General features: G+C 33.0%; 3 protein-coding genes across 25 annotated transcripts in view; 1 reads left to right on the top strand and 2 right to left on the bottom strand.

Annotated features, from left to right (window-relative positions):
* Positions 1-1,824: 1,824 nt before the first annotated feature.
* On the bottom strand, positions 1,825-9,025 carry LOC110995488. 2 transcript variants are annotated; one of them, XM_022262667.2, is made up of 9 exons: positions 8,773-9,025; positions 8,461-8,657; positions 6,514-8,360; positions 6,007-6,158; positions 5,241-5,699; positions 4,727-4,823; positions 4,392-4,526; positions 3,541-3,658; positions 1,825-2,033 (listed from the first exon to the last, which is right to left on the bottom strand). In XM_022262667.2, exons 1-9 carry the CDS (start codon positions 8,874-8,876, stop codon positions 1,831-1,833), a joined length of 3,312 nt encoding a protein of 1,103 aa, XP_022118359.2. In that variant the 5' UTR covers positions 8,877-9,025; the 3' UTR covers positions 1,825-1,830. The 2 variants fall into 2 exon arrangements, 1 of the variants encoding a protein (XP_022118359.2); XR_006750880.1 differs by lacking the exons at positions 1,825-2,033; positions 4,727-4,823.
* A 273-nt stretch (positions 9,026-9,298) lies between these two features.
* Positions 9,299-11,759, top strand: LOC110995492 (ATP synthase subunit delta, mitochondrial). The gene is made up of 6 exons (XM_022262680.2): positions 9,299-9,449; positions 9,698-9,821; positions 10,059-10,149; positions 10,673-10,779; positions 11,059-11,163; positions 11,599-11,759. Exons 2-6 carry the CDS (start codon positions 9,699-9,701, stop codon positions 11,662-11,664), a joined length of 492 nt encoding a protein of 163 aa, XP_022118372.2. The 5' UTR covers positions 9,299-9,449; position 9,698; the 3' UTR covers positions 11,665-11,759.
* Positions 11,760-12,952: 1,193 nt separating this feature from the next.
* The window catches only part of LOC110995490 (Down syndrome cell adhesion molecule-like protein Dscam2), a 67,320-nt gene continuing 53,781 nt past the window's right edge, over positions 12,953-26,491 (bottom strand). For 10 of the 22 annotated variants that reach the window (XM_022262678.2, XM_045632618.1, XM_045632610.1 and 7 more), the window contains exons 23-41: positions 25,877-26,032; positions 25,091-25,239; positions 24,141-24,273; positions 23,791-23,900; positions 23,400-23,559; positions 23,126-23,277; positions 22,493-22,575; positions 22,213-22,389; positions 21,871-21,935; positions 21,172-21,273; positions 20,175-20,369; positions 19,411-19,587; positions 18,329-18,427; positions 17,209-17,387; positions 16,798-16,911; positions 16,001-16,139; positions 15,646-15,795; positions 14,540-14,600; positions 12,953-13,729 (exon numbers count right to left, since the gene is read on the bottom strand). In XM_022262678.2, the coding sequence (XP_022118370.2) occupies positions 13,651-13,729; positions 14,540-14,600; positions 15,646-15,795; positions 16,001-16,139; positions 16,798-16,911; positions 17,209-17,387; positions 18,329-18,427; positions 19,411-19,587; positions 20,175-20,369; positions 21,172-21,273; positions 21,871-21,935; positions 22,213-22,389; positions 22,493-22,575; positions 23,126-23,277; positions 23,400-23,559; positions 23,791-23,900; positions 24,141-24,273; positions 25,091-25,239; positions 25,877-26,032 (2,480 nt within the window). In that variant the 3' untranslated portion in view covers positions 12,953-13,650. The other 12 variants (XM_045632620.1, XM_045632619.1, XM_045632621.1 and 9 more) reach the window with 4 other exon arrangements.

The raw sequence follows: 26,491 nt of genomic DNA, 5'->3' as shown, positions 1-26,491 counted from the left end.
TTAATAATATATTAATACGATCTCGATTTGATATTGATTCATATTATTCTTTCAGCCGAAAAATTGCCTTGGTAAAACAATATTTTTTTAATAAACCGCAAAAGCTTACTTGGCTAAAGAAAAGTGAAACAGACAAAAAAATCCAGCCATCCCGTGTAGCGTTACACCTTGTTGCTGATAAACGTGACCATAACAAAACTTTTGTATTATTTTACAAAGTTTCATCATCATTTTATTGACAATAAACTGCGAACTGAGTCACGTAAGCGATGTTCGCAGGTAGACCTCAATGACCCTAGTACCAAAGTCCAACCATGCTTACTGTCTGTGGTAACTTAGGTCGCGTGAACAACACGTGCCTAGTATTACTGATCTCACATTGAATTATAATGACATCACAATCCTACGGGCCGGTTTGCAATTAGCTGGAAAGTCAGATCTATCAATAAAGTGGCATATAGAGAAAACGTTTGATATAGGACAAACGCCACAGTTAAATAATTTACTAGGATAATAATGATTCACTACGCAGCCAGTGAAAGTATTATTAAAATTAGTTAAATAAAGTTCGTATTTAAAATAATAGCCAGCTGATGAAAATTATTTTAGCGGTCATTTCTTTGGTTTATCATTTCTAAATTTCTTCATAATTTTTTTTAACATAGAGGAACTCATTGAATGGGCATCGTATCTCTGTCATTGTATCAGATTTATCATAATATTTATTGTCTACACGAGGAACAAATATTCATAAATAAAGAAGTTTCACTTCAAAAAACGTTCTGAGAATATATAAATCTTTAATTTTTTTAAACGTGCTTCAGAGCACACATTTAAATTTAAGGTCATGTGGTTTTCCCATTGTATTGCGCGTGCGCCTACCTACTGGCTTAATATTTTGGCATCTTTCCATTGGATAAAAATTTGAGTTTGGCGTAAAGCCACGATGTTTAATCACGTGGAAAAACCATGCATATTTATTAAATTATTTTCGATAAACGACCTAAAATAAATGCGAAATAGACGAATTATAAGTATATTAAGTTCAAAAACTTATTTATATTAAGTAGGGCTAAAATAATTTATCTTATACACATATTAGTGACTTTGTAACGAAATAATATATTTTACGATTATTTTGATGTTATACAAGGGCCTTACTTAATAACTTCAACAGAGAAACGAAATCGCCAGAAGCGCGCCAAATTTATAGCATTTAAAAAGATTTAATTATCTGTGACCGCTTTAGCAATTAGCGCATGCTCGATGATGTGCTGGACCTGAATGCTAGTTTTTCTTTTGGCGCCTTTCATATTTTTTGTTAAACTGTATTTTGAGATACCTCTTTATTCTTATAAGCCATAAAAGTCCAGTGTATATGAAGAAAAGAAAATACAGCAGCGGAAATGACTCATTATTTATTACTTGAAAAATCAAGACATGATAAAAAGCGACGAAGGCCGTGTCGCGTATCACGCAAATCTATATTTTGACCATATCATCGTCAAAGGCAAAAACAGCTACATTATGAATTAAATTCGCCAAAAGATCATACTACCCATTCCATAGTTAGAACAGTGTTGGCATAGTAGGTAACTATTATAAATGTGCGTTCCTAATCCCTAAGGACGTAGGTTTGATGCCATGAATTGCATGTGTCATTATATATGCATAAGACAGACTCGTATGGCGAAGGAAATCACCTCAAATAAACACGCCTTACCCCAACGCGTTGACTCCAAGACTAAGGGTTTTACAAACTTTTTTTTAATTTTTGATATTTTCTATTAAACTTACCACAAACAATGTAATAAAACACATAAATAACATTTACATTATATTTCTATTGCAAAAAATGTCATCATTCGAATCATTCGATGATATAAGCGCGCGCGGCCACTTCATTATGACCTGCGGGAGTAACGATTCTGGACACAGGAGGAGGTCAACGATAGTGGCTAATGTGTAACAACCCAGACTATTGAGGACCCACTCGTAGTTAACTGGCACGACGCTTAGATTCACCGCTATGTCTGAAAGATACCTCCATTTATTATCCTTGCAACTCCATTGTTATGTTATAGCCTTGGTATCAATGGCGTATTATATGACAAGGAAAATTACATTATCTACATACATACATATATTCACACAATTTTCCTTATGTAATAATATAACTTGTACTTGTATACATTACAATAATTAAAATAACATAGTTTTAAATTAAAAATATTTATTTTAATTTTGTGTATTTATTAAAAATACAAAAAAAACTGACAATAACTTCTTGTAGTTGCAATTTTATCTATACTAATATTATAAAGAAAAAATGTATATATGGTGTGACGAATAAACACAAATCGATTGGATCCATTTCAATAATTCTACTGGTGCTTCGCAAACTAGTTGATTATAAATAAAATATATATTTATTATTAGTAATGTATTAGTATTATGTAATGTACTTGTATTAAGTGTCAATTCTTATAATAGGCGATATAAACATTGGTTAGAAGAGGTTTTCTTAAACTTTATTTCTACCAATGAAGCCAATTAAAACATAATAATAGTATCATTGTGTAAAACAAAAAACTTGGCGATTAAAAAGAGTGGCGGAGAGTTTATTGCCAGTTCTTCTCTTCCGTTCTACGCCCTTGATTTGAGAACTGGCAGTAAATGTAAAATTAGAAGCATTCAATGTATATTTATTTTTTAACGTTCATAAGTGTACATTATGTTACCTACATGAATTATTAATGATTTTTTAAATCAAAATTAATGTATTAAAGACCTGAGATATAAACAAATCATACTTCTGATGATATAAGACATAATACATATATGTATATAAAAGAGCAGTGGTGGCCTAGCGGCTTCAGTGTGCGACTCTCATCTCAGGTCGTAGGTTCGATGCCCGGCTGCGCACTAATTTTAATTAAAAATTTTTATGTGCGCAATTAACATTCGTTCGAACGGTGAAGGAAAACATTGTGAAAAAAGTCGATGGCGCATGTGATGTTTCACAAATGATCGTGAAACAGATTCAGAAATTTGAGGCTTAGACCTAATAAGGTTTACCACTAGATTGTTTTCTTGTTATAAGACAAAATATATGTATTATATATACAACTGTAAATCAATTCGTATTATGTGATATTCTGGTTATATTATTAACAAATAATACACATTTAAAGAAAAACACTTTTTAACGGATTGAAGTTATGTATTATTTAGTAAATTGTATGTTTTTCTTTAAATGTGTAAAAGTTATGTTAATAAAAGACAATATTAAATAATACACATTTTAATTCTGTAAGGTTCATCTGTGTGTTACCGAAACCAATATTGTGTCGCAAATCAAACCCAGGTTCGGCGTATACGTAAGCACTGAGGACTTGATTATTATTCAAAATATGATTTATAATCGCTACGAGTCCTTGATTTAATATAAGGAGCACATTTAGTAGCCGCTCACAACAAAAACGACACGTATGATATGGGAACCAGAAGACAATCTCTCCTGTATAAAAAAGTACTCACCTATAAATCTATTCTCTTGTGTGCTTTCAGGCTCTGCCAAGAGTATCGAAGGTGCCTCAGTTGCCTTTACATCTTTAATCTCATTCACCACTTCGCCACCAGCGCACACCAATATCTCCTTGAAATTATGTTTTTTTATTGAAGTGAAACTTCTATAGAATGGACAAAGCGACAGTAAAAAGAGACAGAAACATATATTCATAAGATTTTACGCGGGAGAAAATGGGATAGAGAAACTTCTTTAGAATCGTAATTTCAAACCTTTTTAACATTTTTTGACTATCTGAGATCGACATCTTAATCCAAATGTTGTAAAAAGAGTGCCAATAACCAATCGACGGATTATAATAGCCATCAGTCGATACGAGCTATCCATGGTAGGTCGGACAATCCGTATCAACCTTTGTATGAAAATGACAGTTCAACTGCCAATATCCTATCTTAAACTTTATTCGGTTTACATTGATTAATAAATATGAGTGTAAACTCATTACTCCTAAATTAATACTTTTAGACTTTACCCGAGAACAAGTCAGCGATATTTCGGCCATTTTATAAAACACAACAGGAAAAACCGGAGGAGATTATCAATTCGAAATAATCAATTCAAGAAAATCAATTTGAATTTAATAATTTACCGTCTAATATTCTAAATATGTGTTGAATTAATTAAAAAAGACATTAAAGATTGAACACAAACTAAAAATTAGCATATCCGATGGCGACGTGCATTTCGTTCCTGAAGTTTCTCAAGTAAAAAAAATATAATTTTCTAATAGGACAAAAACTAAAAAAAAACTTTAATCATTGGTGATTTTTTTATACTATGTAATTGTTATATATATATTTACCTTAAGTGTTTCGATATCTAGCACTCCGAATGGTGGCATGCAGTAGAACTTGATTCCGTCGAACAACTTCTGGCGTGCGAGTCGCGACCTGCGCGGACCTGGCTCGCTCGTCATATCCAAAACTTCGTGAGGTTCCTACGTTTAGACTCAGTAATGTGTTAAAAATAATAGTAGTATTTAAAAGCAATCTAAGTTAGAAATTGTTAAGGGAAATGTTGATATATAGTAGTAGTCTAAAAGACTTGTATCCATGGTCATATTAAAAAAAAAACTTCTAGCAAGTTTTGTTAGAAAAAAAGGTTGTTTTTAGGTTTTTATTTACAAATAGTATGTACCTCATTAACGACTTGTTTGCTATTAATACATTTATGAATCCATTCCATTGAAAGTATCCATTTAGACGCTGCCAGAGCGCAAATAAATTTTACCGATCTGAAATGTATTAATTACTAAAGAATTGAATATTGTGTAGATTCGAATTTTGTTTTAGTAAGATTAATTTGAGGTTAGAATTACATAGTAGCAGTAGGTAGTAAGTAGCATTTACATTAACTGCCCGTTTGCTGGGGGCAAATATAATATAATATGTAATGTTATAATAAAAATTCTGTAAAATATATATTTTTAAACACCGAATTAGAATCTAATATAAACTATCTGTGGTAACAAGCGACTTATCGACTCATAATTTTGCAGATATCCTTTTAAATTTCATGAAACTTAATAAAAACCAGTAAAAAAAAACGACGAATAAGTCTGTTTCAGGCTTATATTTACACTTTTTTTTCTATTCAAATCAAGAATAGTTATTCTGAACTACCGTTTATTTAATAGACAATAACAACTTACCGCTGAGCCCTATTATCATTCGTAACACTAACAATCAAGTGCGTCACATCCGGTGTGAACTTATCAACAAACGTCCATTTCTCTCGCTTGCAAAGCAATTTCACCCTAGCGACATCTGGCGGGGTCAAACACGAAACGACCAGACAATACTTTTTTATTATATTCTCTGGCTGAACTTGATCAAAAGCTTTACTTATAATTTCTCTTTCTTGTGTATTGATAGGGCACATTTGTTCTGGGTAAGTGAAATCAAGGGACTTCTTCGCTATAGGTGTGGATTTATTATGCAAATTATTCACAAATTTGTACATAGACGCGGGTGTTTCGATGGACTGATTTTTTTCGACTATAGCTTCTTTTGTGCTCTCTGTTACATCTATGGTAGCCACAGATTCATGTGTTTTTGACTTCTGCCTTGATTTGATTGAATCTATCTGTTTGGATTTGTGAGATATGTCTCTGAAATTTTGCGAATTAGGAATTAGGGATACCTGATCGATTCCACCACGGTGTCTTTGTGTTTCTATTGAGATTAGCATGTTCAAGTATGTTAGACACACATGCATGAGAAACTAAATTCGATTATGTGTCATACATAAACTAAAAACGTAAAAAAAACGGATGCAAATTCACTAAATTAGCAATTCATAAAATCCAGTGACGTTATGAGATTTCTGGCAGTGTGTGTGTCAATAGTAGTTACCACTTATCAAGTAAGTTTCCTGTCCTGTGTTCATGTTCTATGAAAAAAGAAATGTGGTCTTACTTTTGCGGAGTCTCTTCAACAACACTCTTATCAGAATCATCATTTTGTGGCGTACTAGGAATAATATCCATATCATAGTCTGGGCTTTGTAACTGTGTGTTAATTTTGTCAGCTATTTCATTTGATTTTGTTTTTTTAATATCAGTAGATTTCTGTAAAACAATATAACAATTTAAAAAAAATCGAATTTCAAATTAATAATTTCTGTGGTAGTCTGTTGACTTGCTTATGCATAGCGCGCGAAATTTTAAATAAATATTTTAAATGCCTCAATGTACCAACTGTTTGCAAATGATATAAATATCTATAACAGAAGTTTTGTCTTTTCAGGAAAAAATGAGATATATGCCTTTAAAAATGTGTGTTTTTTAATAATAATGGTTGTCTGTAAGACTTTACTTATTGATGCTAGGGTGTCCTGTTAACCTATATAATTGTTTTTATGTTCGTATATGAGCAATTGTAAATTATAATACAAATAGACTATGAAAATATGAAGAAACTTACATGCTTGTCTTGTGAATTTTTTAAGTCCAATTTATGTTCAATTAAGGAAAAAATATTTTCACTGCACTTTTGTGTCGGCTTATCTTTAATGGTGTTATTGTTTTCAAATTTATTTGATTGCTGGGAACTGGTTATTTGAATCATTTGCATATTCGAAATATAATTTGCACTATATGTAGAGTTGCCACCTTTCATATCCTCCTTTATATTAGCATATACTTGATCTAATATCTCATTATAGTCACCAGGTTCACTTTCATTGAGTGTTATCAAGTTTCTTTTTCTACTCATTGTTGGAGTAATTTTACCTTTTTTGTTTGGTACAACAGTTTCACACTCATCGCGTTCTCTCTTACTACTTTTTGTTTGGGTGTTAAGTTTGGACACATTGGATGGCATAAAAATTGCTGAGGGAGTTTGTACCGATCCTGAAAGTGGTTGTATATTACAATCCTTAACTGGTTCACTGTCAAACATATCAAAATCATTCAAACAGTCTTTCGGATTCTTATTTAATTTAGGCTGATTCATTTCTGGACAAGAATTATTAGTGTTTTTTATTTCTTCAGTTTCATTTATGGAACTTAATTGTTTTTCAATTGTTTTCTTAACAGTATTTAAGCTTGAGGTATCAGCAGAGGCTGTATTTATTTTTTTTACTGAGTCAATTTCAACAAAAGCTTGTATGGATTTGTTAACAAGCTCAGTTTTCCTTTTTTCTTGTGCATTTTTTTTAAAAGGTGAAGTAGAAATATTGGTTTCATAAGCATTATTTTTTGAAATAGATGATTGAATTTCAAGCTCAGAATTTACTTTGACATTAACATTATTTTCTTTCTTCTTAATACAAATATTGGCTACAGTTTTTCCAACTTTGATTGTTATCTCAATATCATCAGTTTTCACTGCTTCACTAATCTCGTTCTGCTCATTATCTTCAACTTGTAAACCTATTTTGCTACTCCATGGACATCTTTTGAAAAAAGGTACATTGTTTTTACTATGGTTTTTACCCAGAGAATTTGATGATTTATCTTTTTCTTTTATGGTTTTACTTAAGAAAGATTGATTATTAATTTTTAATGGTTCCAGTGGACTCAAATTCTGACTAAAATCTGTAGTTGCTTTACAACTCTCTTTTCTATTTTCTGTTTTATATTTATCAGACTGGTTATTATTAACAATGTTTTCAGAATGTACATGAACAGTATTTTTAATGATATTCTCATTTTCTGTAAATGATATTATATCAACTTCACTGGTTTTACTACTGTTTTCTAGTGGCACTATATTTTTTTTGTCTTGAATTGTTTTAGCTATTTCAACTGAAACATTTAATTTGTTTTTAGCTTTTTTATTTAATTTACTAAACTCTTGCCTCATGTTTTTAACAGTTATCCAATTATTAGTGTTTTTATTTTTAATAGTTTTAGGTGAAGAGCCACCTGTATTTTTTTCATTACTTATAAATATATCTTTATTTCTGGAACTTCTACGAGGATTGTCTGTTGAATATTCTTCAAACCCATCAATTATGTCCAATTGCTCAATGTCCATAGGACCAACTATGTTCTCTTTATTTTTATTTGATATGTCTTCTGACTCAGGAAGCTCTTCAATTTTGTCCCAATCCATTTGATCTATCAATACAGCTTTAGTAGTTGTTTTATTCTCTATGAGATGAATATCTTTATTTAAAATTTTAGAAGGTATAGTCAAGTCTGGAATAGATTCCGGTGTTGTAACAGGTGCAGAAAAGTGGTTCTGTGAACTAGTTAACCATTCATTTACATTTTTTGTGGGATCATGTAGAAGTCCACTGTCCATACTTGATATATAATCAGTTGCTGAAAAAAAATTTTCTTTAAATGAACTGTTATTATGATGTTAAGAAAGATGTAAATGGGTATTACCAAAGCATGTCAAATACAATTCATTATCACTTACTTGGGCCAAATATGTCTTTAGAGGCATCCTGTAAGTTGTGTATATGTTCAGTCAAATTTTGTAGAACCATGTTCAGTTTTAAAGACTTACGATCTATTTTAATTCTACAATTTGGACATGTTTGCCTTCCATACCAACATGTGTGACACAAAGAGTGGCCGCAGGAAGCTGTAGTTGGAACTACGTAATATTTACAGCTGAAAATATAACAAATTACCTTGTAAATTAAAGTTACATTAGTGTCGCAAAACTTTGAAATAATCTAGTAGCTAAAATTATATTATTAATATATTTAATTAATTAAATTCTTACCATTCCAAACAAGTAACATAATACACGTTTGTCTCTATGATTTTGGAAAATAAATTTGAATATTTTTCCTTTAGTACAATATTCATTGTGCGATCAGAATCCATAATATTAATATTTTTCTAAAAAATTGTGATGAAATAAATCACAGAAATCGTTAAGTTAAAAACTATGGCAAAATATTTTTAAATAATGTAAATTTTAACTTCCACGCATCTATTTAATTCCAGCATATTTGATTGGCGTAACATCAAACATGCACAGACTTAGAAAAGGTAAAGTTAAAAGTATATATTATATTTTTGAATTTCACAAAATACAGATAACAAATTATACTGCACAGATATTTAATTAAAAAAACGAATATGTCTTCGTGCACTCTTTTTACTATACAAAAGCAAAGCATGTAAACGATGTGAAGTAATGGAAACGGTGAGTATTTAGACGTATTTTTTTATAAATTATAGAGTTTAAATTTATTAAAAAACATTCGGTTTTCCAGATTAGCATATCTACTATTATGTTATTTATATTATCAGTTGTCAAATGACAATTGTCATTTGTATTGAGTTTTATTGCTGGAATCTGGTAGAGAAGATAGAAATTGACCAATTTGGATTTTATAAAAGGCCATTTGCCTGTTAAATTCTGTATTTTGTAGTATTGAACTCTACATAAAAGTAAGTGCCATGATAAAACTGTATTTCTATGGATACAATAACTTTTTTCAGTAAAAAGTGATCAGAAATTATTTTATTACATAATCGAATGTTTTTAAGTTTTTGATTTCTTAATTTAATAAAATAATTGCATACTTTAGTTACATTCTTAGCTATTCTTTCGCAGTTTGTGCAATAATATATGGAAGATTTACTAATATCTATACATACGTCAGTACTGTATAATTCACTAGGTTATGTACTTCCAGAATGGCTACAGCTCTGCGATCTTCGTTAAGAAGTGTGATCCGGAAGGTACAAATTCGTAGCTATGCTGATGCACCAGCAATTAAAGAGGGTGAAATGGCACTCACATTTGCTGCTGGCAACAAAGTAAGTTAAAGGCATTTCGGATCTTATTCTTGTTACAGGTCAGGTTTATTTTTTGGATGTGTATTTGATTAAACTTTTGCTTTGTGATTTTATTTCTCCTTAGTCTTTCTCAAATCTAAATTTATTTATGGAGCAAGTAATGTTAAAATGTAGCCACAGGTTGCATAGTAATTGCTTAGTACATACTAACATTTACAGACCTGGTATATATCTTAATTAAAAACTTTAACTTTACAGGTCTTCTACGACAAGCAAGCTGTAAAACAAGTAGATGTACCATCATTTAGTGGTGCTTTTGGTATTCTTCCTAAGCATGTGCCCACTCTTGGTATGTTACTTTATAAAAAAATTTAAGCATACTGCAGCAATCTGCAATGAGTTTGACAATATTTAAATCATAACTATTCCATGCAAATGCATTCTTATATAGATATAATCTCATAGTCATGTGATTATATTGTAAAAGTAGAAATGTAAAAAAATTATGTTATGTTATGTTGAGCTCATTAATCTGGCTTATTCATAATATGACCAATACTAAAATATGGCTACAATAATGGAGTTGTTGAGGTGGTGGGGCTACTAGTGTAGCGAGATAAAGCTGCTGCTGTTGCAATTATGCTTTAAAAAATTATTGTTGCATTTATTCACAAAAATTATGTCATTTTAATTTTGGTAGATTACATACATATGTCTAGATTACTGTCAAACTACTTTGATATCGCTACTGTCAAACTACTTTGATATCGCTGCTGTCAAGATAACAAAACGGTTATTAGGCAATGCACTCAAATCCCATGACAGTTCTCTTTTCCCAGAAGGTCTAATTTTTAGTTTTAACTTTTCAACAGCGGTTCTCAGGCCTGGTGTTGTGACAGTGCTAGAGAATGATGGAAAACAGAACAAAATCTTTGTGTCATCAGGGACAATTACTGTTAACGAAGACTCATCTGTACAGGTAACATTTAATTATTCATATACATCACATATTTGTGACTAAGGGCCTGTTTCACAATGTCCGGATAAGTTCCAAATAAGCTATTTGTTACTTATTGGTATGATAAATAGTATTTTTGCGTTTCACAACTGTCAGATAGCGCTATTTGTCATGAAATTCGAAGTATCTTATTTGGAACTTTTATCTTTCGAATAATTTGTGTTGCATAGCTATTTGGCACTTTATCCATACATTGTGAAACAGGCCCTAAGTGATGCATACTATTGTTTTATTGATTAGGTGCTCGCTGAAGAAGCCCACCCATTAGAAAACCTGGACAGAGCAGCAGCACAAGAGACACTTAGCAAGGCACAATCAGAATTCAACTCTGCTGCCAATGAGAAGGTAAATTTCTCAAATAACTTTATTATAAATTTACATATTTACACATTTTTTCTCAAGAATTATATTTGTATATATAATAAATATATATATTCATAAAGCCTTATGATAATAAAATACAGTTATGAATTGCAAGAGTGCGATACCTAATTTATAGTAAAAAAAATTATAATAGTGATAACAAAAAAAAATAATAATATAAAAAGACAAAGAACAAAGATAAAGACAAGTATTTATTTATAAATTTACTAAAAAGAGAGAATCATTGTTATCAAGATTTATTATTAAAAAAATTATATCCAATATACAACACAGTATACAACTCCCCATCAGTTTCATTAGAATTTAATTCAGATTTCATATATTCCCAGTTATTTTCTACAAATAGCTATTAAATTTGTTTTGAAGTTCACTCCTTTAAACAAAATTTATTTTCAGGCCAAAGCCGAGGCAGCGATCGCAGTGGAGGTCGCCGAAGAAATTGTTAAAGCTGCAACTGCGTAAATGGCTTAAAATGATTCTGTGAACTATTTAAATGTAAAAAACTATCATGTGAATGTAAGTGTGAATCGATACGAAATAAAAGTCGATTTAGTTGACATTGAGTACTTTATTTCAACACAAAACACTTTGGTACAAACGGTTAGTTGCAAATAGCGAATGACTTTTGCAAAAATCCAAAATCGTAAAGCCGCAAATGAAATTCGTATAAGCTAACCAAAATTAGTCAAAACTCAGTCACTTAGCTTAACTTCGAACCTGATTCCGAACAATCTAAATTTCGAATAGTATTCCTTAATATTTAATTTATCCAAAGTCTACTTGGAAGGTTTATAGAAGAAATCGTTTGCTAGGAAGTCGCGAAAACCTATCTAGGAGCCTAATAGCAAAGCTTACAAGACAACACCAAAGGGAGACATCTAGAAAACCGCACTTGAGTGCCTTAAATCTACCTCATTTCATAGAACGATTAATATGATTAAAAAATGCACCTTATTGTGTATAATCGATTAGGGTGATACATATTTTACATAATTTTATAATGGAAAGAAAATGCTAAACCCATACGGGTATAAGTTATAATAACCCGAATATTAAATGCTTACAAACTATCTACCGATTATACAGTATTATTAAAAGTTGATTAATAATTACGAATAAAATGCTTATACCTATCCTTACTAGTAGTGTTTGTGTATGTAAAACAATAATAACGCAAATGGTAAAAAGCACTATTAAAACTTAAACATTTAAAAGGAAGCATTAATCACCGCGGTCGCGTTGTCTGATAACTTACAAATATATAAATAACGTTAATGTTAGTTCACATAAAAATGGGTAAATACAAAATATCACATCGTTATTACGTGTTGAGCTTAATTAAAACACCCCAAAAGCAGCCTCGTTTAAATTAAGCTGAACAGATAAGATCAAAAAACATTTCGATTGCATTCACAGCACAAAGTCGGGAACACCTCGCTAGTTGTATATGTCACCGTAAGATTGTAAACATCGTTATATTACAATCTATCCAGTAAGATTGTAAACTATCGATAGATTGTGAACCGTATCATTATGATTGCAATTTAACGCATAATTTTTCGCTTGATTGTAATCTATCGATGGGAAGCGGGCAAATTGTGAACCGGCGTAGGACGGAATGCAACTCGCGCTCTGATTGGTTGAACGGTATGTGCCCCCGCCACCCCGGCCACACGTCATATTTGTTTGTTATTTCTATTTTTATAATTTGTGCTTAAAGACGCAATAATTGATTATTTTTTTGAAATTTTTAATTAGAATTTGTGTTTGTAGAATAAATATTTCGTTACAATTTGTTTCTAACATATGTCAGGATTTCTAATTTCCTATTAAATAATAAATTTATTTTATTTAAGTGACACGTCTATTTCATTTCTAAATGAAATGAGACCGACCAATCAGGAAGAACTTGCAGACAGTTGACAATTTGACGCGGGACAGATTGTAATTTAACGGTTTCACTTCGGTAGATTATATAGCGAAAAATGATGCGTTAAATTGCAATCATAATGATACGGTTCACAATCTATCGATAGTTTACAATCTTACTAGATAGATTGTAATATAACGATGTTTACAATCTTACGGTGACATATATACGTCACGATTCTAAAGGACTTTATCAATTTGAAATATCTAACACAACCATAATTTTCCGATAAACATAGCAACGCTATGCGATGACGTTTCAAGGGTGTACTACGGTAGATCGGTCGTTCCCAACTCTGTATGACGCTAACGAATCATGGCACCACAGTGCGTTAAATCTGGCATTTTGGGATACAAAAATCACACACCAAGGAAGAAAGGACATAACGACCCCACTGTTCGCTGGCGAAATGCGCAAGCAAACTATTGGTTAAACTCATAGGCAAAGCGTACAGCGCGGTCGTGATTATCTGCTGAAAAAATATTGGGCGTATGAGAATCCTATAAGCAATTTATAGGTTACACTGCCACAGTATCGTAGGCTGTGAGTCCCCGCCCGTGGACTGCTTGCTGGGGGATTGGGGTGTTTGCTTCTGGTCTGTAATGTTTAACAACAATTATTAAATTATTCCAACAAGGCGTACGGGGTAACACACAGGTTAGCTAATGGGAAATGTCACACAAATGATGTATTGAATTGAGAGTTTTTTTACGTATTTCTGGTACAAATGATAGAATATAATTTTAATAAATCTACATGTATTTGCTTTATGCGCTCTATCAAAAAAAATGCAAAGTTTGAGCCATTTTCTTCATTCGCTAATAGCGAAATAAAATACTCGTGAAGAAAAATAAGCTGGCTAAATATTGTTTATGTACTATTACTATTGATTATATAGATCTATATAAATGATTATGTAATCCCTGAGCGCAAGTTAAACAAGTGTTAAAACAATGACATTTTACCAATGTTAGCGAAACAAAATCTCAGTGCACGGTCGGTTAGGTGTTAGCCACAAAGGTTAAACAAAAATTTCAGGCAAAAGAACATTCAGCGAACTATTTTGTGGACATACATTGACTTACTGTTTCCTGTTGATCATGGATGCAGAACATAATACATGCTTAATACATACTCTATACACGATGCTTCGTCAGTTAAAACCTATTGTGTTAAGACTATCGTCATTGCGCTTCTGTGCGCACACGCAAGGAGGCAGTTAACCTAATAAAATTCGAGTGCATGTGTAAGTTAGATTATTGGACAGCAAGTTATGTTAATTTTCTGAAAACCTTAAATTAGTACTGTCGTCAATAATTCACAATGGTTCAGGTGTAATCCAATGACAATCGGTGATACAAAAGTAGTCAAAGGTACACTCAGTGGAACAAGTCTGGTGGAACTGACCTGTCAATGAGTTTTCTCATTTCCTCGGTGTGCAAGCCGTCCTTGGCAGTGTGGGCCCTGACTGTAACAACATACAAGTCACGACGCATCTACACTAACACGACTTGACCTGCCTTCTACGCAGACATCGCATACAATACCCAATTTGAAACCTCTTTGTATCTTAAAAGGAATACCATAGGCTATTTGTCAACATTACAAAATACATCCAATTTGAATTTTTATTCTAAATTTAAAAATAAAAAAATGAATAAGTTGGCTTTAAAATTTTAAATATATATAGGATTTCAAGAACCCGCCAATCTAGTGCGACGCCATCTTTGGTAGAAAAGATGGCGTCTAGATTATAGCGTAAACTAACGTAAGTTTTTTAAATTCAATTACATATTATTTACATATCCTACATCATCGTCGACTCGACTCGATAAAATTCAAATTTTTATTATTTTTAAATGATTGCAACTAGTTATTTAAACGGGCAACACTTAATTATACTGACAAATAGGCTATTTAAAAAAATAAGGTTAATATTTGGATATTGTTTGTGATAACTCTGAAACATAAACTAAATCTACCAAACCATTTTAGAAAGATTTAGTTAACACAATCACATCTAAGCGTGACGAAACATTTTAGGAAGAAATATTAAAGGATCCCGAAATTCTAAATATGGCGAAATTAGTAAATTCAAATTCTTACTAATCTTGCCATTATAAAAAAATATAAAATTTTGAACACAAATTTAAGCCAATTGCCATAAAGTCTAAAAGCTGAAACTTCACGTAGTTATATTAAACAATTGCATGCGGTCAGTCACAAGTTAAATTAAAAGGGGAAAAAACTATTATTTATTTTAAAACGTTACCGTCTTCTGTTCACGTGACGCCCATGTGCGCATGGACCAATTCAGTTATTTATTTGGAAAAAGCCTTATTAAATTTATATTAAAATAAGTCATGTAATTAAAAAAAAAAATTGATCCGTTGTCTTGATTCATACAGATTTTGATGTAATTTTAAAGCAGATCCTTTTCATCAAAGGATTAAAAATTCAAACTGGTAATTTTATCCAAGAATCAATTTCAATATCTGTATGTGAATACGTACCAGGGTAGTTCCGTGGCTGGTCGCATTCGGCTTCAGAGATTTCGTTGGAGTCCTTGCTCTCGTTAAAGGAGGAAGAGCAGTTGTTGTCGTTGTTCGCGTTGCGGGGTGGGGGCGGGGGAGGCTCGGGAGATCCGCCGCATTTACGTGTACCTGCGATTTCTCATATGATTTTTACTATGCGCAATTAAATTATCGATATATCTAAATCACACTCTTAATTCAAAAATAAAAGTAGTAGAAATATATCTTGCGACGACCAACGCCGGGCGCTTTGCCCCCTCATAAAAATCAACTCAAACCAAGGCGATGTTTTTTTAGGTTAAAGCTATTAATTAAATATATTTAGTTGTCATACCAATGCTGGGTCGGGATCCGTAATGGTCAGAGTAGGGAGTGCCGTAAGCGCCAGTGTACTGTTCGTCTTCGGGTTGGCAACAAGCGGGCTCGTCGTACTCGGGGCCGCATGCGTACATTGGACGTGAGTAGCGGGCACGCTGTAGTTACGTATAATAATGTACTAAGGTCGACTCAGCAATTTATCTCTATTGAGACTGGCCTTTAAATTTATACTGAAGACAATGCTGTATATATGTAATACGTTTTTGACATTCGTAAATCATTTAGCGTATCGTCTCTGAATCTTACCCCTAGCGAGAATGATATAAGAATGAGTATTCATGTATCGGTCGGAATTTCGACGCGGTCGTAGTATCATGAGAATAGGAGAAATGAATATTTTAATAATATCACGTATGTTTGTCGACGAAATCCAAATCTATAATATGCGTAATGCTAAATGAGGTATATTCCTACGATGGAATAGCAGAAGTTTTATAAATATAGGTAAAGTAGTTTTTGAGATAACAAAGCTCGTATTCTAGATCGTCGTTTGTACTAAAATTTAGTCTGTCACACCAATTTATTTGTACAAAGTTTGACATATTTGACAATGCTCAAGACGACAATGTCATTTGTCACAATAAGAATATTAACCTAAGTCGACATGGAGTATTCACACGTTTCTGAAGGGAATATTAATAACATAGTGTAGTCACAGATAAAAATTAAAATTTTGATTAATTTCAGTTCAATTTTTCGAAATTAGTTTATATATTAATTTCTCACCGGGATATGAAAATGTAAATAACTTACGTATTGGTCTTCTTCAGCGCAAGTGGCAGGGTCATCGTATTCGGGAGCGGTCGAGTAGATAGCGCTTTGTCCTCCTTGAGAGTTCTTGCGGGCGTAGCGACTGTTGGCACGGGGCTGGAATGGAAATAACAATGATATATTGTATAGATTATGAATTTAATTAAAATATTTTTTTCCAAATATTTGAACAAAATTTTATTATGCATATACAAACGTTTTTTTTATTTTACAATATAGGTAATTTAATAATATATATAAAAACGAATTCAGTTTGATTATATGTAGAGTTAATATATTTTGTCTGACATATTTTTGGTAGAAAACCTATTTTCGAAGTATCACAATGTATTTTTATCATCATAAAGGGCATAAATTTATTTTATCGGAAGTTAAAAGTATTTCCGTACATACCATGCTCTGGGATCCTGCGCGTGAGTGTGCGGGATGGTGTGGGTGTGGGTGTGGGTGGGCCAAAGTGCCAGCGTGGGACGGGTGGTGGTGGGGGAACGCGATAGCCTTGCTGGGGTCCATTTCCTCACGGAAGCCTAGTAAGTGGAACGTTGCGTAGGGGCAGATTTCGTCTTCCATGCCTGGAAAATTCAAGGAAAACCTTTATTAAGTTTGTTCTCCAATTTTCATATATTTTCTGTATTTTTTTAAAAAGATCCATGTCAATAAATCATTTGTATTGATAACGAAAAATTTAATAATAATAATAATAATATTTATTTATTTTCTCACAAAAACAAAAACATATAAAAACATATACAATAATTGTCATTCTTATTTGGATCACTGCTATTGCTTAAGTGAGAGTGATGCCTGTTAAAGGTTGTGCACCTGTGTTACAGGTCATCAGGCCTCCACCACTTCGGATCGACAAAATGATTATATGTAATTTAATCAATTTAAATTCTTGTTAACAAAAAACAAACAAAAAACAAACAAAACGCAAATCAAAAATAAACTGAGGTTAAGAAATAAGCGAACGCGTCACACCTGTAAGAAACACACATGATATAAATACTTACATGAAATTATAGTCTGGTTAGTATAAATCATGCTCTTCTCTATTTACTACTGTCTACTAAGCAACTACTACTAGAGTTAAGCTGTAATATAGATACAAGTAGAATATTGGAGGCTCGTTTTTATTTACCAATCATTTATTTTGAGTGTACTATATATTTATACGTAGATTAAATTTTTAGAATTTAACCGGATAACAGATTCGTATTTATCTCTCTATTACAATTTTGGTTAAGTAGGCAATAAGACAGGAAATAACTATTCATTTATACTCTTTTTTATACAATAAACATTTTTTTTAGATACATTAAAAAATGCTATGATTGCCTAATTACCATTGTGCAAGTTTGAAGTGAAGTTTAAGTTTGATTCGTCTTTGAGTCAAATGACAATGAAAACAAGATAGTTCATAATCTCCATTCTGCTCACTCTACACTCAGTTAAACTACACTTAGAACAGTGCCATTATATTAATGATGGCACGATTCTAGTTAAGACTTACCTGTTGAAATTGTATCACCAGATCCAGTCCTGCGTAGACGCGTGCGTCGAACGCGCTCATAGTGATGTCTTCGCGGATCCCACGTCGAATGAGCACCCACTGAACCACACTACTGTGTTACGCATGCTACGAACACGTATACGTACATAACGTGCATACAACGTGCATCTTCCAATTTTAAATATTCATAGGTTTGGTTGACCAATTACCAATACTATTACTAAAAATAAAAATTCCATATTCGCAAAATTTTGTATGCACATTCTGTAATCGTAACGTTTCATTCTTTCAAACAACTTACGACCTTTAGTATAAATTATACTGTTAGGCTAAGTATTCAATTATATACAATGTACAAATATTTTTTGTGGATGATTTTGGAGATGTTTGAAAGAATACCATACACCACATACCTTGATTTATGCTTTGACGAATCCTCTTTGTGTCACAGTAATGCAAATTAAATAAACGAAACATCACAAATAAAAGGATTATAGCCAAAACATAAAATGACTGTAACCATAAGCGAACACAGCCACCGATTAATAATAGTAATTATAACAAAATAAAAACATATTAAGAGGGTAATTAAAAAAATGTAAATTTTGGCAACATAATATAGTGCTCTAGAACGACGAAAAAGATTTGGGGACTATAAAACAATAAAATACAAACCTGTTGAAGTTATTTAGTCACGTAGATATTTTATTACTGTAAAGGGCTGATCTTCTAGTATTAGATCGAATTATTAAACGTTTGGGCTCTGATTACAAACACCAAAAGCATTTGTACTATAACCTTAATAAATAAACATCTGTCTTAAAAACAGGAAGAAGGTTTGTTTAGGAGTATTTTTCTTCTATAGAATAATGAGACAAGTATAAAAAAATAAATTAACAGAAATTCTGAATAAGAGCTATAGAAATCCTTTCTCAAAACTGTTCCTTTATTTAATACCGTCTATACCAAATTCCTAAATAACCATCACCTTCATACAAGACACCACAATCTATATTAGTTAGTATTGTACCATCAAATCCTTGTATCCAGATACATTCAGAAATATTTGTCGTTATACTTACTAATAACAGCCTGTCGCTTAACACGGTCGCATGTGTTGTAGTTAGATCCTGGTACGGGGGGAAGTTTCCTGTTGGGGGGTGCGATGTAACCTAATTCATCACGAAGTCCGCCGCGCTTGTCCAGGGTTCCGCCGCCGCCGCCTAATGCCGCTTGTGATGCGTTGTACACCGCATCATCTATTCATACAATTATAATTAAAGGACTGGCAAATTCAATCAATTCTATCGGCAGCATTACTTTTGTATAGCATTATACTATATACTAGCTGACCCGGCAAACGTTGTTTTGCCATGTTTTTGTGCCAAAAAATTAAAGTTTATAATTAACAAAAAAAATATAAGGGATGATTGTAGAGGGGTGAAAATTTAGGGTTGCATGTATTCTTGTATGGTGTATCGTAAAAAAATAAAAACGAAAAATTTTGTTTAAAAAATAAATTAAAAAGTTTAGGGGTGGACCACCCTTAACATTTAGGGGGATGATAAATAGATGTTGTTCGATTCTCAGACCTACCCAATACGCACACAAAATTTCATGAGAATCGGTCGAGCCGTTTCGGAGGAGTTCGGTTACTAACCCCGTGACACAAGAATGTTATATATTAGAAGATACTATTTTGTATACATTTAATTAATGAGCGCAAATTATATCAGAACAGGAATTATAGTGAGGGTTGATATATGAAAAATAAAAAATTGCTGCGATCGGAATGAATTTCTAGTCCAAGGTAATAAAAAAGCGGTGATCATGCCACCATACATACAGTACACGTCCTTCTGACCTCGCAGTCTGTGTGGAGTGTTTCTACGAGCCAACGTCAGACATATCACGACCATTCCGACAATGAAAACGACAATAGTCGCCAATATCGGTACTAGAACCTCCGGTTCCAGCCAGGCTTTGACCCATGGGGGCAGTTCCTTATCGTCAGCGTTTCCGGGGAGGGGAGCGATAGTTCCTGGAAAAATTACCTTTGTGGTGATGATCCCTCGCGCCTTTAACAACGCACACGACGACGATAGCAATGATAATGACTAAAATCGCCGCGACTACGGGCACGATTAGGTTCAGATGCGAGAGGATAATCTTCAGCGTTTGTTCGGGCGTCAGTGACGTATCGCCGGCTTCGCGGATTGGCGCGATCGTACCTGAAATGCAACCTCGCTTTAATAGGATAATACATAGAAATAAATTGAGGCAATGCATTTCAGGTACAATATTGGTATTTACAATCGATTTTCTTTAGTCTATGATGTATTCATTAAAATATAGAACGCTAAGATAGTTTCTTTTTTTTTTAATCATACAATCAGTGCGACTATAAGATTGGTGGAGTTCTGCAATGTATTTTACGTTCCTTAGTAAAAGTGGAGTATCCTCTAGCATACGATACCTATACAATGCCTCAGTCTTAGCTAATGTGACGCGAGACTCAAGTATTAAATTTAAAAAAAGTAGTTTTTTGTTTAATAATACAAACTTAAATAACTATAAGGTCGTACTTTTGTACATAATTAACATCATAACAAAAATCTATTAGAGAAAAATTATCATTAAAGAAGAAATAACGTGTTGAGTAGCGGGATTTATAAAAAATAATGTTTTTTTGTTAATTTATTTTTTTGACCACAGACCATGATTTTATATAAATTATTGATGATCATTTTTGTAAAGAAAATATTATAATTATTGTAAAAAGAGGATTTTTTTAATGGCAACATTTTTAACTTTAGCCAAAAGAGGATTTCAAAGTTACTCACCACCAGTCATAGTGAGGGTAGCGAATTCATATTCGGCGACGTTGAATCCAGCGTTGTTGTGTGCGGTGATCCTTAAAACGTACCAAGTTGCAGGTTCCAGGTCTGAAATAGGAAAATTGTTACGAGTTTAACAAAGTTTATTTATTATTTATTTATTTTTATTTATAGAACAGGGGGCAAACGGGCAGGAGGCTCACCTGATGTTAAGTGATACCGCCGCCCATGGACACCCTCAATGCAAAAAAGTTTCTAAAACTGTAAAAATAAAAAAAACAAGAGGCGCTACAACCGATTTAAGATTTCTGTATATGTTTCATGATCATTTGTCAATCTTGGTGATCAGCCTCCTGTGCCTGACTCACTCCGTTGACCTTTTGAGTCTAAGGTATGCCCGTTTCCTCCCGATATATTCCTTCACCGTTCTAGCGAATGTTAAATGCGCACATAGAAATAAGTCCTTTGGTGCACAGCCAGAATCGAACCTACGACTTCAGGGATGATAGTCGTACGCTAAAGCCAATAGGCCAACATTGCTTCCCAAATTGTTGCCGATTTAAAAAACTGTGGGGACAGATGCCGACGTGTGTTATGACCGAGCAGTAGTTATAAGTCATGCAATTGCGCGTTTGATATAATCTTGGCCCATTAGGAATCCAAAAAAACCTGGAAAATATAGGAGTTAAAAAATTATATACATACCCAGTACTACAAAGTTACCACCAGGTTTTACGGCATTCGAGATCTGGTTCCACTCAGCAGCTCCTCTGCAAAAAATGAGAACATATTAAAGCGATTTAAATTTTGATTTTCTATTTACTTTACATATTTTTTTAATATGTTTGTATCTTTTTGTTTTAACATTCTCCGTTAATAATGCTTATTGATTATTCGATAAATCTAGTCGATCAGAATGACTTACTAGTATACTCTTATATGTAAACATTATACAGAAAAAAATTGATTCGACAAGGTACGATTTATAACTAAAATTTAAAATATACAAACAAAACTTGTGTTGTAAAAAAAAAAAAAAATTGTTACTTTTTCTTATTTTCAACGACGAAATGGCTCATGGGGCAGCCTCCATCCAGCCATTGCTTGAGGTGAAGGGTGACAGAGGAACTTCCTACTTCGATGAAGTCAGCGGCACGTGGTACGGGGGGTTTGGATCCACGAGTACGGGCAATGACCACGTCAGACGCTTCGCCTGTTCCAATACTAAAACATAGGAGATATTATGGTTGACAATATTTATCCACATTTATACATACATTTGTTTACAGCAAGAATTTTTTTTCCATTGTAAATATAAACTTCATACCCGTTGTAAGCAGTAACGTAAAGTTGATATCTGGATCCGCAGAATAGGTTTTCCAAAGTGTATGTATCAGTGTTGCTAGGAATCTAAAAAAAATATATAGAAAATTTACTGAGAATACACAATTTATTTTTTTTTCTCTTTATTTAACAAAATAAATTGTATTAATGTTATCATAGCGGTCTTGTTTAGGAGCGCGGCAGATACATGTAAAAGTAGTTTTTTAATTTAGAATTTATGTTGGTTAGTGTTAGGCAATCAATCAAAATTTATTTATTCAGTTTAGATGCGACTTAAGGCATGCTTATGAATGTCAAAAACGTTTACAAAATTCGCGAAAGATCAAAACTACGCCATCCGTTCGCAAGACTACCAGGAGGTCTTGTTCTGGGAAGAACGGGCAAGAAACTCAGCAAGTTTTATTAGTTTATAAGTTATATATATATATATATTATAAGTTAAGGCGTTTGGTTAGGTTAGCTATTATCTGATTGGGTAGATTATTTATTAGCCGCGGTAGCAAATACCGCAACGTTCTTTTTATGTCATCTCGAAAAAACACAACTGACGACAACTATGCCAGACTTTGCTTAATTTTAATACTTCTTGTAAGATAAGATTTTTCCATAAAAATACCTGTACAGTCTCCCAGTCGCCGAACTCTTGTTTGTAGTGGATGGTGTAGCCAGCTGCAGGTGATTGGTCAGCGTCTACCGGAGGCTTCAGGCGCAGAGTCAGAGACGATACGGAAGAAGATGCGATGCTCAATTGAGGTGGGAAAGGAGGTGCTGGAATTAAGAACATTATTTAACATCCTATTTACTGTCATGTGATTTAGTTTATATGGTTTTTTCTAAACCCAAAAGTGATCCTTCGAGCCGGAATTATAGTAAAAATTTACTTAACTTACCAAGTACAGACAACGTGTGAGTAACAGTGTCAGTTCCGAATTGATTCTCAACATGGCAGGAGTACTCTCCGGCATCTTCCCTTGCTACACCAGCGATTTGCAGAGATCCTTCGGGAAGCTGACGAACGCGTTCTGATGGCTCTAATGGGTGACCTTTGACCTATGAAAATAAGTGAAGCATAACTTTATTGTACAGTGGTTAATGGTTATATAAACGCTTAGAAGTATTTGTAGCGAGCGTATATCGCTGTACTAACACACCCAAATAGGATAAAACTTGATCTTATATTCGCAATATTAACTAAAAACTTATTAAACCTATTCTAGAAACTTTGAGTTCGGTGTTTTGCAAATCATAACTTATATAATTGTTTAATATTAATTGTTATACCTTCCACAGAATGTTAGGAGGTGGCACGCCGACAGCAAGACAGGGCAGTTTAACATCTTCCTTGTAAGTAGCAGTAAAGGATTCGTCGAATGATGCAATTTTTGCAGGTACTAAAAAGATTTTAAAAAAATTTTTAAAGCATTACATGCTATATATTATGTACCTTTTTTATATTTTTATAAAAAAAAATATAATGTTCGAGAAACTAGGGTGAATAAGAAATGGAAATCCGAGGTCAATCAACAAATCAAAGATTTGCTATCATAATATCAAACACTACATAAAAAAACCCACAAAAACAATGAATATTTAGTAAATATAATGAAATTATCAGCCCACGAATTCCTTACCTTTATCGCTGGCGCTGCAAGATGCGGTGGCTGAGGGTTGACCTTCTCCAATGATGGTGGAAGCTGTTACCCAGAAGTCGTAGCGGCCGGCCTTCAGTTCTGTCGCGGAGTAGCTAGTTTGTGATGCGGGGACCTATTAATTAATATACAAAAATAAATAAAAAATGTTTAAACTTTAATTCTAACTAAAGTTTCCAACCGCTGACACATTACTAACATACTATTTATTTAATAAGCAGAAATTCACACTTCCAGATCACTCAATACTTTAAATACTATGAATGTAATATTCAATAAAATTGAAAGATATGTACGGTGAAGTAATAATTTTATAATCTCTTTTATAATCTCAGTACCTACCTGGATGTCAGAGCCGGTATCTGTCTTTTTAATAAATTGTGTCTTTTGGACATTATATTTAAGTACGAATTACATCCTAATAAAATGATGAAATATGAATAATATTTTTTGATCTTACCGATAGAATAATAAAAAATAAAATGACATTTTCTAGAAATGTTTCCTAGTTAGATCGATTTATCGCGTTTTATAAGATAACTTGTAAGCAAAATAATTCAAAGGTGTCAAGAGTATCGTTATCGCACTTTTTCATGTAATAGAAGGCAAAGGGACACGGTCATCTGATGCTAAGTGATACCCATGGAAACTTACATTGCCAAGGCTCGCAAGTGCGTTGCCGACCTTTTAAGAATTGTTACGCTCTGAATGTCCCTAAGTCGAATGGTTCGGAAATACTTCAGTGGGAAGCTGGTTCCACATAGTGTTGCGGGGCATAAACTTAATACTTTTAAAAATATTACAACTTTTCATACATTCGTAACTAAAATTCGCAATTAAACAATTCTTCTTGTCTTTGCTGACTACTTGTTTGAAGAATTCATAAAAAAAATCTATATTTTCAATTGTGTAAGACTTTGTCGTAATATTACCTTGTTAGGATGAGGTTCAGCGTTTTGTGCTTGAGTGTACACGTTGTAGTGGGTGACGACTCCGTTGGGCTGCGCTGGTGGTCTCCATGACACCAGGATCGAATCGGCTCCCATCACTAAGGCTTTTACGGCACGTGGGGCTTCGGGTACTGTCATATTAACAATAATCTTTAGTATAAAGATAACAAGAACTATAATATATAAGTGTATAAAAATCATATATATATATGTTACATATACATAACAATAAAGAAGTCTCTTTACACCGTTTTAACAAAAGGTTCTTTCATATTACCAAAAATAAAATTGACAGAGAGATTAGAAAGTGAATAGTACTTTCATTCAAATAGTTGTTTTAGTCATAAAAGGTAGTACGGGTATAATGTAAATCAGATGGAAATGCCTTCAAAATAAATTCAATTTCTTAAAAGAAAATAGATAAGATAATTTAATTATGTTATTTAAGAGTTAATGACCCGTGTTGGCCTAAGCGTGCGACTCTCATACCTAAGGTCGTAGGTTCGAACCCCGGCTGTGAACCAATGGACTTTCTTTCTATGTGCGTATTTAACATTTGCTCGAACGGTGAAGGTAAAATCGTGAGGAAACCGACATGTCTTAGTCCAAAAAAGTCGACGACGTGTGTCAGGCACTGGAGGCTGATCACCTACTTGCCTATTAGTTTTAAAAAAATGATCATGAAACAGATTCAGAAATCTGAGACCAAGACCTAAAGAGGTTGTAGTGCCACTGATTTATTTTTATTTAAGAGTTAAGTATACATACCATCTTGTTCAGTCTGACAATGGATAGGTGCTGCTCGGACGCCATCTCCGCCGTTGGTAGTAGCTAACACTTCCATTGAATAGTTGGTGAATTTCTTGAGACCGTGTAGGATTGTTTCGCTGCTAGCCGTGATCTTAGTGTCCTTTGTTTTTTCATCTATAACGTATAAATATACGTATATAGTTGCTATTATTAAAATATACCAGATATACCAGAAGATAGTACACGCCTTATATGGAAATTGTATTAGTTTTTACGACGACAAGCGACATTATAAATAAATTCAAAGCCTTTTGTAAATAAATCAATAAATCTTTTTATAAATTGTACGAATATTTAAATGATCCTAATCCTTGGGATTGATTTGCTCCAGTACAATTTGTATGACTCAAAACTTAGCGATTAAACAGAGTTACGGAAAGTTTCATGCCAGTTCTTCTTACTCTTCGGCGTTGACTTGCAAACTGGCAGGTAATTTACAATTGATTTAAAATATTTTCTGACGTTTATGAGTGTACTTATTTACCTATACTACTAGTAGTAGTAGTACTAGTAGTGAACTATGAAAAACACTTACCATTTAAAGAAAAACACTTTTTTACGGATTATAGTTAT

Source organism: Pieris rapae, chromosome 20 (genome assembly GCF_905147795.1).
Source record: "Pieris rapae chromosome 20, ilPieRapa1.1, whole genome shotgun sequence".
NCBI lineage: Eukaryota > Metazoa > Arthropoda > Insecta > Lepidoptera > Pieridae > Pieris > Pieris rapae.
The sequence above is the reverse complement of the archived record's forward strand: the minus strand, read 5'-3'. Positions and strand labels throughout refer to the sequence as shown.